At 37.5% G+C, this 14163-nt stretch overlaps 1 protein-coding gene across 1 annotated transcript in view; it reads left to right on the top strand.

Annotated features, from left to right (window-relative positions):
• LOC105626264 (Down syndrome cell adhesion molecule-like protein Dscam2) overlaps window positions 1–14163 on the top strand; it is a 100587-nt gene that overhangs the window by 84125 nt on the left and 2299 nt on the right. Inside the window, exons 14-24 of the mRNA XM_012207569.1 lie at window positions 666–813; window positions 1864–2165; window positions 6290–6438; window positions 6619–6773; window positions 8090–8271; window positions 9196–9492; window positions 9963–10259; window positions 10638–10773; window positions 10844–10971; window positions 11626–12054; window positions 12411–12695. Of these exons, the coding sequence (XP_012062959.1) occupies window positions 666–813; window positions 1864–2165; window positions 6290–6438; window positions 6619–6773; window positions 8090–8271; window positions 9196–9492; window positions 9963–10259; window positions 10638–10773; window positions 10844–10971; window positions 11626–12054; window positions 12411–12695 (2508 nt within the window). The remainder of the gene's footprint in view (window positions 1–665; window positions 814–1863; window positions 2166–6289; window positions 6439–6618; window positions 6774–8089; window positions 8272–9195; window positions 9493–9962; window positions 10260–10637; window positions 10774–10843; window positions 10972–11625; window positions 12055–12410; window positions 12696–14163) is intronic.

Here is a 14163-nt window from a genome sequence, read left to right as displayed (position 1 = left end):
CGTTCGTTACGTTTAACGTTTTTTAACGTTTTAAATTTTAATTTAGTTAGGTAAGTATACTACTCTCGTCACGACTGTATAAATTACTTCTCTCTCTCTCTCTCTCTCTCTCTCTCTCTCTCTCTCTCTTTCTCTTTAAAAATTATCTTTGGAGATTTAATGGAGAGAGCAGCAGGAATTTAATTTGTTATTATATGATATTCATACGTAGGCGGCGATATGTAATGCAACAGTCATGAATTTAATAAATTTGTTAATTTGAATTTGCACACACACGGGCATGTCCGCCGGAAATTCAATAGCATTACTACAATATTCGTCACTGGATAATTGCTTCGCATCACTGCATGAATCCTCTCTGTGAGAGGTTACACACACGGCATGCACAAACACACGCGCTTATTCGGAATAGCATCATGCATCGATAATTGATCTTTTTTTTTCTGGCTATGAAATAAACGAGCATTCAACAAAGTACTGTAGATTGGCCGTGCGATTTCGACGCAAACAAAATTGAATCGTTCGTTTATAATTACAAAAAGGTACATTTGTGAGTTATAGCGAAAATTGATTTTATTGTCTTGTCTTGTGTTTGATGTTTATTGTGTGTGCCGTGAGTGCCGTGCAAAATTTTTCTGATGAAAAATTCTCACTTCTCGCTACAGCGGGTCCCCAGGTGACAGTAAGGACGAGACAGGAATCAGTGCGACGAGGGGAGAGCGTAATATTGCGCTGCGAGGCCGAGGGAGACGCGCCTCTTGATCTTAGTTGGCGTGTTCGTGACAGCAAGATCGATCCTAATTACGACGTTAGGTTCGTATTGGAATTAATTATGCGTCTTTCGCGTGAAAGCTCACAGGTTTGAAATGCGCATATCGTTTGACGGAAGTACCATTCTGACGTTACCTTATCATCGTGCACTACATTCACGAAACGTTCAAATCAAAAACAAATTAAATTCGTTATTCGTAGAATCCTCTTTAGATACGAAATCTGTTTGAATAACTGTACGTATTTAGAATTCTATTTTATACATTAAAATGGATAATATACATTGAAACTATACAACTACATTAAGCGGCAGCAGCTTATTTATAAATACAACAAATATATATATATATATATATATATTATCCATTTATATATGTATATATGTATATATTCTGTATTTAAAATGGATTTTACAAATTATTTCAACTTTTCACATGTTACAAGTCTATCTGTAATTGTTAGACTATTCTAAGTACCTATAATGTATTTTACATAATAAAACATACAAATTCCATTTTTAAACCATTATACGTACATATAGAGTAAAAAAAATTTTATTGTTGCAGTAAACCATCGCCGCTATTGTATATTCGATGTGAAAATGACCAAACTTCGCTATTATAACCAATTATTTGATATTACCTCAAAACCTGTTTTGTTAATAACGAGGAAATTGTACCAAGCGAATTTGTTCGTAAAAGGATTCGTGGACTCGTTAATTTTCTGCTAAAGTAGTCTATCTCTGGGAAAATGTAGTTTATTGGTGTAACATCGCTATTTTGATGGCGGAATAAGAATTAATTTGTTATTACAATGAAATAATATCCGTAGATTCTGAAAAATTAATTTCATCTATTAAAAGTAATATCCTTGACTAACATCTCGTTGTAAAATATTTGACGAAATTCCTTACGTTGATAAACAAAGTAATCAACAGATTATCTCTCTTTATAATTAATCCACCTTAAATATAATTTAGCGTAATTCTTATAGAAATTTCTCTCTTAAACTCGAGCCTCTTAAACCCCTCTCTCTCACCGCGAGATCACCGCATATCGATTAATCGCATAACCGCTTTGCTCTCTGGTTCAGATACGCGGTAGACAATACGGCGGACGCGTCAGGACGTGTCACCACCGAGTTGCGGATCATTCAGGCGAGCCACATGGACCGCGGTGACTACATCTGCGTCGCCGCGAATGCGTATGGTCGCGACAAGGCGATGATCCACTTGCTCGTGCAGGAGCCACCCGATTTCCCACGCAATCTGCACGTGGCCGAACAGGGCAGCCGGTCGATCCTACTGGCCTGGTCCTCGCCGGCGACCGATCGGGACGCGAGCCACGTCAGCTCGCCCATCACCAACTATATCGTGCAGTACAAGGAGGCGCAAGGTACAAATTATTTCTCCTTTTACCTTTTTCGGTGTATGGGCGCAAACCTCGATCACTATCGATCGAAAGCCGAGAGCATCTCGTTATAGATCGTTACGTTCCTGGCCGACGGCATATTGACTGCCACATCATGTATAAATCAAGTTTATTGTTAGAATAGAATTGTTTCTAAATTAAATAAAATGATAAAGTAGAATAATTTCTATAAATTAAGTATAATTTTTAAATTGATATTTAAACTTTTCGTTTCATCAATTAGGATATTAATTATAATTTGGATAATTATAATTAAAAACCATATAGAAACAAATTAAAATTAGAAATTGGAAATAGATTGTCATAGTTTTGATGTAAAAGTTTTATGATTAATTATGATAAAAATAATAGAGATATTTCAAAATTGTATGACACAATTTCATTATAAAAACTCATGGTTGACTATATGATTAAAATAATGGGGGGGGGGGGGGTACTAAAGTCTTAAATAAAGTCTTAAATAAAATTCAAATGTATATAAAAATTTTAATATACATTTTCTCGAACCTTGCGATAGTTACGACAATGTTACTTTGCTGGAACCAAGTAATATTTCTTTTGAAGTTACGACACACGTTTGCATGCAGATAATATTCTTTATTTTGATTTAATTTACATTATAATGTATAAACAGCGAATATAAATGTGAATTAAACGAAAAATAAAATTGCCTTATGCAAATAGTACAATTCTCAAGAAAACGCATTCGCGTCTAAATGATGTGGCGGTGAATGCGCCGAAACCGAGATACTTTCTGCGCTTTACAAATTTAACAGTAAAAAAATTCCGATTTTAATTTGCACGTTGTGATCTAGTTCCCCGATCAATAGTTAATGCATGGATGCGCGTAAATATGGAAGAGATTAAAAACATTTGTTTAATTTCCTATTTACTTGGCATACGCGATTAATCTCAACGGCTGATGTAAATAACGCGTTAAAGCAATGCATATTGGTGAAAATAACACCACATTTTTTTGTGCTTGCTCGACCGATAGTTTGAAGAGAGAAAGAGAAAAAAAAGAGGAAGAAATATCGATGTACACTGTACGGTTTATTGCGCCCCATTACATTCTCGATCCATCGTCATTATATGTATACGCGCGTGTTTCACAGTGCGCTTGGCATTTCTACCATTCGGCGCGAAATATCATATCGTAACGTTAAAGTTAACACTACGATGTCTTCGGTAAAAGTATTCTATTCGTATTCGGGAACAACGCTGTGGCTTTTACCATCGCGCGGGGTGGGGAATCATTCATCATTTATCCCTTCACGTTGCTCCACGTCTCCCGCTATATTCGTTTAGAATTTTAGGCGCTACATTTATTTTGGATTTATTTCATGGCTTTTATCCGACCCCGCCTGTATTCTCCCGTTTTATCGGCAAGCTCGCCCGTCAGCCGATATTTAAACAAACGCCACGTTCGAAACGCTTGAAATTCCATTAACACGAATAACATAATATGTATCTCATTAGTAAATAATAACTCAATCGCGGAATGTGTGTATCTACCCGGTGAATGTCTATGACGAAGTATTTAACTGTCTAATTTCCGAGCCACTCAAAGCAGTAATTTTAGAATAAAATGTATGCAGAAAATAATTTTTCATATATGGAAAATTGTAGGACGAGTACGATATGCTTCCTGAAACATTGACAGATATCGCGTTATGTATATATTTTAGAAATTGATTAATTTAAAAAATGTAAAATAAATTGACGTGTATGTAAATATTATTTCCATTTCAGTATTTCACAAATTGCATTTAATCCTGTATGAGTATACGTTTAAAAATATCTTGTTTGCGATATAGGAATAATAAATACTAATTAAATATATTAAGAGAATTAATATATTAATGCATAATAATGTATTCGATTATTTAACGAAAAATATTTAACGTTTTGCTTAGCATTTATTATTAGATAATTTAACATTTTATCTAAACGTTTCGTGTTCTACGAAGTATAAACTCTAGTAAATGCAAACTGAATATTTTCCCTCGTAATGTGCTGTTTTGTAATGTCGCTCCAAGATGCACGCGTGCAACGTAATGTGCAGTCTGTCGCATGAGCTGCGGCTGTCAAGAGCAATGGTAATTACATCGTCCCTTGTAAACTCACGTTGAGTTGATTCTATATAATAGCGCCGCGAATTCGTTCGCGATTCGTACAACCATGTAATACGCATGCCCGCAAGAGCAGTTCCGTTCTTTGACGTTCTCTTTCATGTGTTTGCGTTCAAGGGAACACGATTTACGTTTCTCATTGATCAATTCGTTTGGAAAAGGATTCTGCGCCGTTAAACATTCCGTTTCTATCGCGGACAAACTTGCTAGCGTTTCACAGAAGATATTTTGATCTTTCTTCCGCATGAAAATATATTAATTCAACATATCGTTCATTTTATAACGGTACAATTTAAAAAAAACAAAAATAATAATCTGAATTTCTGCTACATGAAAAGCCCCAATATAATTGAGGCCAGATTTTGATGCCTAGTAATAATATTTTCATTTGTAAATTTCTATATATATCTTTCAATTACATAAAATATATGCCATTTACTGCCGAATTTGAAATGCAATCATAAAATGAAGCTGAAATAATAACATTACAATTAAATTGATCGTCAATTTGCTAATGATCAAACATAATTGAATGATTCAAAATGAAATGATTCTAAAAACAAAGTTTATCAGAAAATGAATTTGAATGTTTTGAATTGTTGAAATTTTGTAAATTAATTAAATGTAATTATTTATTATTCGGTGTGATTACTGATTATACAGAGAAATAAAAGAATATGTTTCGTTAAAGTACCTACGTTCTTTATTTTATATACGTTTTTATTCTTTTTTGTAAGCATAATTAAAACATGTCTAAAATGACAACAAATTTTGAACTCTTCTCATTATTGTAGCAATGAGCGATATTATATAAACTCGAAGAATTTCGTGTCTTTTGCATAACTCTTTTTTAAATTTGCAAATTAGAACTATTAAATTATTAAATTCGTATGATCGCGCGTTGTCGAAGTTTCTTTTATGGAGATAAAGTATAGAGGAAGCGCTTTATTTTCTGAAGCATATATACGTAGCCGGCATTTCCGACGTTGGCGGTTTTCGTGCGACAGCCAAGACAAAGTTTTCTGTAAAGTCGTTTGCGAATCTTCCTTCCCCACGTCTTTGTTTTACAAACCTCTCCCTCGACTACCGGGGGCCTCCTCCCCACTCACTCGCCCTATTTTCATGCCACAAACTTCTCTTTGAAACGCCCCTTGCCCTGGCCGCTCGTTAACTTTGGATGTCCTCATTTACGCCTAATCGACTCGAGTCTCCCCGCCGGGTGTTAAATTATCGAACTTAACGCACGAAGGGGCATGGAAGCGTCGTGGTGTTAACGCGCATAAAACATGTTCTTGAGGCAAGCACCGTCGAGAATTATTATCGCTCTTACCAAAATCGAGTCTCGCGAGGATCGAGATTGCCGAGGATACCGGCGAAACGATGATAAATACTCGTCCTCGATGTCCTTTCATATAATGTACTTTGCAAAATATATGTATTATCTCAGTATTGCGAATGAATTATTTTAATGTCCTCGCGCGTATTTGTATTAGATCTCTAAAGTTGCGCGCATCTCTAAATTACAGATTAAAACTAGAGATAATCTACTTCTCCAAGATCTCGCGCTTCCATTGCGAGTAATAGCTTCGAATTAATTTCCAACTGAATATCGACATACACTCGACTGTATGTACTGATATTTATTGCCAGTTATCTTTGCACGAGTTTGTACGGCTCCTCCGTTAAAATGTCATTTGCTTGATCGATCCGTCCACTCATCACATACGATCCGTCTTTGCGGGCAACTGTTAAACTACGAACTCATCGCGGAGAAATGAAATAGGTTTATCGACCAGAGCGTACACGTTGTACAAGTTAATCACATCGTCGGTCGCGTCGGAACGTCCGGAGAATTTTCGCGGAGGAGATACAGCTCGCCTCGCGAGACTCGTCTCGCGATTACGCTTAAGAGATCGTACTGCATCCTTCTAAGCGTTGTTGCCTTTTGCTGGAAAGACGTGTGGCATGAGCACAACTCGCAGAAGCTGGTAGCCGGAGACAACACGGTCGCTCGGGTATCGCCCCTAAAACCCGCGACTACCTACCACTTTCGAGTGCTTGCGGAAAATCATCTTGGAACATCAGCGCCAAGCGACATCCTTCATGTCAGTATCAAACATTGTCGAAAGACAAAGAATAGAAAAAAAAAGAAACACACACAAAGCATGATCGAAAGAAAAAAAAAACTTTCACATTATCACGAAGTCATTAACATTGCGTTAACATCAGACGGATTGTTTTTTTTTACGTACGCCGTTGGGGGCGTCTCGAAATTTTCGAAACAGGTGCAAACGGACGGTGAAGTGCCCGGTGGACCGCCCAGGCACGTCTCCGTGGAGCCCCTGGGCCCGCAGCAGCTCAAGATCACGTGGCAACCGCCGGATCGATCCCTGTGGAACGGCGAATTACTCGGATACACCATCGGCTACACCAATCTCGGGTATCGTTATCTGCTTATCGCTCTTGAACTATGGTAGTTTGCGGCGTTTAGCGTCCATCACTTCGAGCCCAAAGCTCTGAACAATGATCGCGATGATCTCTCCATTCGGAAGTGAAGGGATAACAGCAAATTCATAATCAAGTTTAAATCGTGCGACACGTATATCTTCGGTAATATTGATTTTGCGAGAAAATATTTGACGAAAACTGAAGCGACATGAGGAAGACATTTCAGAAAGAAGATTGGCTGTGATAATCTTTATACGTATTATTTTCGCGAGATAGATGAGATAGGTAATTTTAGACGTATTTATTTTCTAATAAAATTATAAATTATGAATTGTTGAGGATATTTGAACATATATATATATATATATATATATATATATATATATATATTTAAAGCAATATATTTAATTTATAATTACTATTTTTTTAATGTTAAGTTGATTAGAATTGGATTTCCGTAAGTTACCTCTCATAATTTTAATGTCAAAAGTTATCATTACTATTATTATTATCATTATTATTATTATTAAAATAATTTTTATAACACGATTTATGATCTAGATAATAAACTTTGTTCTTTTTTTAAATTAGATTCTAAAATTGTTTTTTCTAAAATTAAATTTATTCTTTTATTGAGAAAGAAAAACTGTCAAGAATCGTTCGAAACTTTTTAAATTAGACATAGTAATATTTGCGCTATGATATTTTATATCACAGAATAATTGGATCATACTTTGACAGTCCGGTCGCGCAGAAAGAGAGAAAGTACCAGAAATTCTTAAAATACCTTTTGTCCGAGTCTCCATAGTTATATTCCATTGAATTTTGAGATTGTTACTGCCTCCATTATATTTGAATCGGACGGCGGAACGTAATAAATGCGGACGATAAGGACAATTTCCGGTAAACTTTGGCGACGGCGACTTTCGTGCCAAGGATTTCCCGTTCTTAGACAGCACCAAACTTACAAACAATAGGATATATAAGAGAAGAAAAGATGGTTTATATATTTTAATGCGTACTCTGTTTGTTACTCTGTTAACTTTTGTCACTAGAAGTCGTTCAGCTAACACCTAACAACAAGAGTTTCTATACAATTTAAAAGTTACAAGACCGGGAGATTCTGTCTTTCTTTTAAAAATAAAACTTTCCCAATCGATTATTTACAAACCAATTTAATGGTTTCTCTTCTTGATACACTTCCTGTTCGCGCGGTTGACATAGACTTCAGCGCTGTGTCGATCGTCTTCGTGCTTCTCGCGTTATCTTTTCGCTTCAACGAATCGTAGTTTTGCGGCTTTATTTCAGAGGAGATGATCAATTGACGAACACGACGCGAGTAGGGATCACAGGAAATGGTGACGGCTCGCACGATTACAGGCTGACGGGTCTACGAAAATATACCCAATATAGCATAGTAATAAAGGCGTTCAATAGCAAAGGAGATGGCCCAGGTTCCGATCCCGTAACGGCGCACACATTCGAGGACGGTGAGTGGAAAGTTTTCATTTATCGTGGGATTTTGTATTAATAAAAATATCTGGCACGTTAAACAAAGCAATTACGGTGTGCCGCTTTGAGGTAGTCCCTTTGCATTTTGATTGCGAGCTAAATGTAATTGAGAAATGCAAATGATGAGATCAAGTTTCATATCACAAATTAATATCATAATTTAAAGTTTGTCACATATACCATATTGGTGCACAAACATTCAATACGATATATAATGCATAACATTCAACAATGGCAATCATTTGCGTAACGATATTGGGTTATGGAACGAGCTTTTATGCAATTCAAACTAAATTGCTACAAAAGTCTACAATAATAATTTTGGTTGAATTTTTTGTTTTATGATCACCTAAATTCTGCCAGATTGAATTCTGTTTTAGCCTAAATCACAATTGCAATCGAGATTTTTTTTTCATATAATTTTCTTTTCTTGATTGATTAAGTTTTAAATATATTTAGCTATCCACAAAATTAGCCAAATTTGTGTTTGCCTATATAAAAATAACTAATTACAAAAAGAGATAGATACATAAAAATAAATTTTCATAATTATTCTCAAATTAACTGTATCCGTTATATTAATTAATTTGTAATGCAGAAATGTAAACTGTAAATCATTCTAAGCCGCGAAACAAGAATTAAAATAAAATAAATAATAATATTAATTAATTTATATAAATGATTTTATATATTATTAGAAAAACACAAATAACATTTCTGCTATAATATAATCTTGTAAAGAATTTTTTTATAATTTTCGAAACACTTGGCCAATTTCGTGAGTCACTGCGAGATTCTACGAATCTGCGGGCGATAACCAATAACATAAACTCGAAACCACATTTTTCGACACGTCAAAGGAGTAATACGCTACAGCGATTTACGGTACCGATTTGACATAGTTCCAAGTGCGCCACCGCAGAATGTAGCTTGCGCCGCACTGAATGGTCAGAACATCCAGGTGACCTGGAAACCACCGCCTTCTGACAAAGTTCACGGGGTCGTGCTGGGATACAAGCTGTTGTATGAAGCCGCCTCGGACTCGCAGACCAGCAGAGAAACGAAAGTCAGTCATGCTCTCAGCACGGTTCTGCATTCTCTCAGCCCGTATACCAACTACACAGTGCAGGTACTCGCATATACCAGGGCCGGAGACGGTGTCGCGAGCAGTCCTGTGTCTTGCACCACCGGCGAAACCGGTAAATAGCGCTTAGATTACTTTTTGATATTGTTATTCAATTTATAGCTTATTTCTATAACTTTCGATTTTCGTGTTTATTTGAGAGAGCATATTTATAGCACATTTAATACGTTTAAGAAGTTCAAGACAAAGTTGGAATAGGTAAATCAATAATTTATGAAAAAAAAGAGTTTGATAATAATTACTAAATAATTCCAATCAAATGTTTGGTTAACATAACCAAAAATAATTTTACTTTTGTTAATATGTTACCAAGTATTTTCAGATAGTTAATCATATTATTATGTTTGCATGTGATAATACTTATTAAATATTTAGAAAAGTACCGGTAAAATTAATTTTGGTTATATTATTTGATTGACAAACTCGCGTACGGCAGCAACAATCTTACAGAATGATTCTTACTCTCTTTTGAAGCTTTTCTTTGTATAAGTCATTGACAACCAAAAAATGGCATTCTGCCGACAGTTCCCGATGCACCAGAACGCGTAAAGGCAGTGGTCAGCGGTGAGAACGCCGTCGTGATATCTTGGTTACCGCCGCGACGGCCGAACGGGTTACTCATTCAGTACACCGTCTATATCCGCGTGTTGGAACAGGGCCAGGAGGTGAAGATCACCAAAAGCATTCTGCCAGCGCAGAATCTGCACCACGAGGCAACCGGATTGAAGCAGCACGAAACTTACGAGGCGTGGGTGACTGCGTCGACTAAGGTCGGTCAGGGTTCCAGCACACCAGTCATCAAGCTTCAACCCAGCACCACCGGTAAGTTGCTCTTCGAGGGATTGGAGAATATTGAAAAATTCCTCGCTTTTACCGCTTTTAAAATTCTATCATGTTGGATGCTCTGTGAACGTATCGATATAACTTTTCATTTTTGTCGAGTTCCGAGAACACTATACAACTGCTGAAACGCGCATCGAATATTATATGGGGGGAAGGGAGGGGGGTATATAGCTTCATAGGAAGGACGGTCCATATTCCATAAAGGAAAATGCTCTTTGACGTATAGTATGCTTCACGATCGATAGCGAACGTAAGCACGATGCTTGTGACTTTTCGATAATACCCACATTTGCGGGGGAGATATAACGGAGCACAAATGGCATGAATAGAAACTCGTAACGAGGGTCCTTTAATTAGTTCCAGCTGCTATAATATCATACGGTATGCCCATCGTGGTACCGTGGCGAGTAGACGTTAATATGGCTTGCCTCGTCGTCGGCGATCCTCGGCCGAGCGTCGAGTGGCGACGTGCTGACATGAAACTGCAACAAAAGTAAGTGCGACTGAAACGCACAGCGTAAACATGGTGGTGGAATGTATGTTTCACGGGACGAGTTTTCCAGATCCGACGTGGGGCCAGACAATACCTTAACTTTGAGAAACGTGCAGAGAAGTCATGAAGACAATTATTCCTGTCACGCGAAGAATTCGCTTGGCACGGACGAAATTACATACACGCTGCATATACAGGGTAGGTCGGCGCAAGTGAAATTATTAAGACCGCCGCTAGTCAACTCTCAAATGTGATAAGCGCGTTCATTGTGTGTACGAAATTTTAATCCACTGTGGAAGTAACGTCTTCACCTCGCGAGGATAATTCGATTTAAAGTTACGTTAGAATCTTTCTAAAGCGGCGTCTACAATAAGATGTAAAACTTGAGCTTTAAATCTTAAACTGTAAGAAATTTATCAGTCATAATCGATTTTCCTCACATTCAACTGTAATTGGTTCATTTCTTACGAGAGATTTAAAGCTTTAAATTTTACGCATGATATCTCGTTGTAGACGCCGTTTATAAAGGAAGCGTTATAACAACTTCCTAACAAAAATGTAGCTTTAGAGACTTTAGAAGTATTATAACTTAATAAATATTACAATTATAATTTCGATTAAACGTATTACGTAATCTTGATTGAAGGTACTCATGCTAAAACTCAAACTGCGCACACAAGTTCGCGTGCGAGAGGGAGTCTTATAGGATAACTCCTACGAATTCTTATTCATGCGCGAGAGAGGCAAAAGCGAGAGACGTATCTCTCACTCGAAGAGCGAATGTCGGATGGTGTTTCGCCGACTCTCGAGCGGTGCGCGAGCTAAGTTCTAATTGGTAAACTTTATGCATAGTGCCGCCGACGTCGCCGACTCTGTTGGCGACCGGCACGACGACCGACGCTATCCAGCTACAATGGAAGCAGGGCGACAACGGTGGCGCGCCTATTAAGGGATTTCTCCTAGCTTATCGTCGGGAATTCGCCGAATGGGAAGAGGTCATGCTAGATCGACGAGAGAGCACGCATCTCCTCGAGGGTTTGCAATGCGGCACGCGATACCAGTTCACGCTGGCAGCGTTCAACAGGATCGGGAGCGGCAGCGCGAGTGACATACAGACGGCGAAGACCAACGGTTCGAAACCGGTCCCGCCACCGAAGCACCACTTCGTTAGGCCGAATCAGACGTTTGTTATTCTAGAATTAGCGGCCTGGCAGGACGGCGGGTGCCCATTGACCTACTTTGTCGTAGAGTATAGAAGGCTGCCTGGGGATTGGCTGCTCGGTAAGAACTCCTGCAACTCTTACGGAAAGTTGATGTCATGAAATGAAGAAGAGAGGACCGATAATTATCGCGAGCGTGATGTTGATCATGCCGAATTAATTCTAAAATCGATATCTAGAAAATTTTGTGAGAAATGTTGACAGCATTCATTTCTCGTGTACACGTATTAATTCTATTTAATCGCAGTAGCATTCATACAATATAACATTAATTATTTTATATCAATATAGAAATATTGACATCTAGAAAATATTTGAAAAATGGTCTCGTAATTGTTTTAAGCACCCATCAATTATATTATATATATATACTCGAATGTCGATAATTAATCAGATTTTATCGGTAACATATTGCAGTATCTAACAACGTGCCACCGCAGTCGAAATTCCCCATCGTAGATCTGGAGAGTGGCACCAGCTATGAGCTTCGCGTGACGGCTTATAACAACGCCGGTTCCACCCAGGCTGAGTACTTGTTCAGTACGCTGTCATCGAACGGAAACAACCGTTTGCACGAGGATCATCCGCAGGAGAGCGAGAACACTCCGCTGTATCTCGACGCGCACGTTTTGGCACCCAGCGTCATCTCTGTTCTCGCTGTCATGCTGGCGATCGCCGGAGTGTGCTTTTGCCTCAAGACACGTGAGTACGAGCTTGTCGAAGTCCGCTCTATATTAATTTACGTCGCGAGCGCGTACGCCCCGAGCAAGCGAATCAGCGAATACGAGCTCTTGCTGTACGGGATGCAGTTTTCCATGTTGTAAAAAAATCTGTCGGATGCCGTTTATTTTCGCGTATTCCACTTGGTACACATTGTAACGATTCCCCCGTGAATTGGAACAAGAGGGTGGGGGATGGGACAGTCTAGATGTTTTATTTTTTCGTCAACTACCCTCGATATCAGGTACAATGTCAACAACAGCAGTCCACGATATCCGCCGCGAGCGTTTGGTTTAATTAAAAACTTCATAAACGAATCACGTAGCTGGGACGTTGCTCCAGATAGACGACGATCTATTGGAACGAGAATATCTCCCTTTGCATAAATCATTCAAGAAATACGCTCACTCGTACTTATTCGAGTTACCACAATTTCTTGATATCGCCTGCAACAGTCTAAGTAAGCGGCTTTTTTCTATTCACGAGAGAATGCGCTCAATTTACACAACGATGGAATTTTATATCTTTCTCATACGCCTATTCAGAGTCTGCGTTTTGTAACTTTCATGCTTTCTTAAATACTTTAGAAGCGATTTCTTTTCGCGTTATTAGATTTATTTAACAATGAGAATTTTATTTGTCGAGCATCATAATTACTTTTTCCACATACTTTTCTCGTTAGAAATCTAATAACTGGCCAATTTAACTGAAAGACAGTAATTTACTTATTTTTTAAATATTAAAAGTATTAAAGGATTTGAACAAATGCCTTTAATACTTAAAATAAACAATTAACTATTGTAAGGATTAGTGTCACATATTTTACATAATATCTATCACGTTTTTGATAATCGTCGAATGTCTGCTACATAGATTTATATCCATAATGTAAATTAACTTTAATCTCGATTTAATTAATTTTTTTTATCAAATTTAGAATTTACTTTTAAAGTTTACATATAAAAATATTATTAGGCATCAAGTTTTAGCTTCCACCGAATTGGACTTTCTGTACTTATTTGATCTATTCTTCTGGCGACTTAGATTAACTTATTGTTTACTTTATATCTTTTTCTGAAAGTTGAAAAAAAGATAGAGAATAAATTAAACCAAGATTAAAGTTAATTTTCATGATAGAAATGGACATTATATATATAGACTGAGCACTTTTATAAAAAAAACTGCAGGCCGTGACCAGAAAGAAAAAGAAAATATAAGCAAACTATCTTCGTTACTCCTGTTCTTAAACCTTCTCTATTTTTTCTCTGCGACAAGGATAGCATGCCTGAGGCTGATGAAAAGGGAATATAGTTATCCTTTAATCTCACGCAAGCTCCCATAAGGCATAATCTATATATATATATATATGTGTGTGTGTGTGTGTGTGTGTGTGTGTGTGTGTGTGTGTGTGTGTGTGTGTGTGTGTGTGTGTGTGTGTGTGTGTGTGTGT

Source organism: Atta cephalotes, assembly GCF_000143395.1.
Source record: "Atta cephalotes unplaced genomic scaffold scaffold00005, whole genome shotgun sequence".
In the NCBI taxonomy this organism is placed as follows: domain Eukaryota; kingdom Metazoa; phylum Arthropoda; class Insecta; order Hymenoptera; family Formicidae; genus Atta; species Atta cephalotes.
The sequence above is the reverse complement of the archived record's forward strand: the minus strand, read 5'-3'. Positions and strand labels throughout refer to the sequence as shown.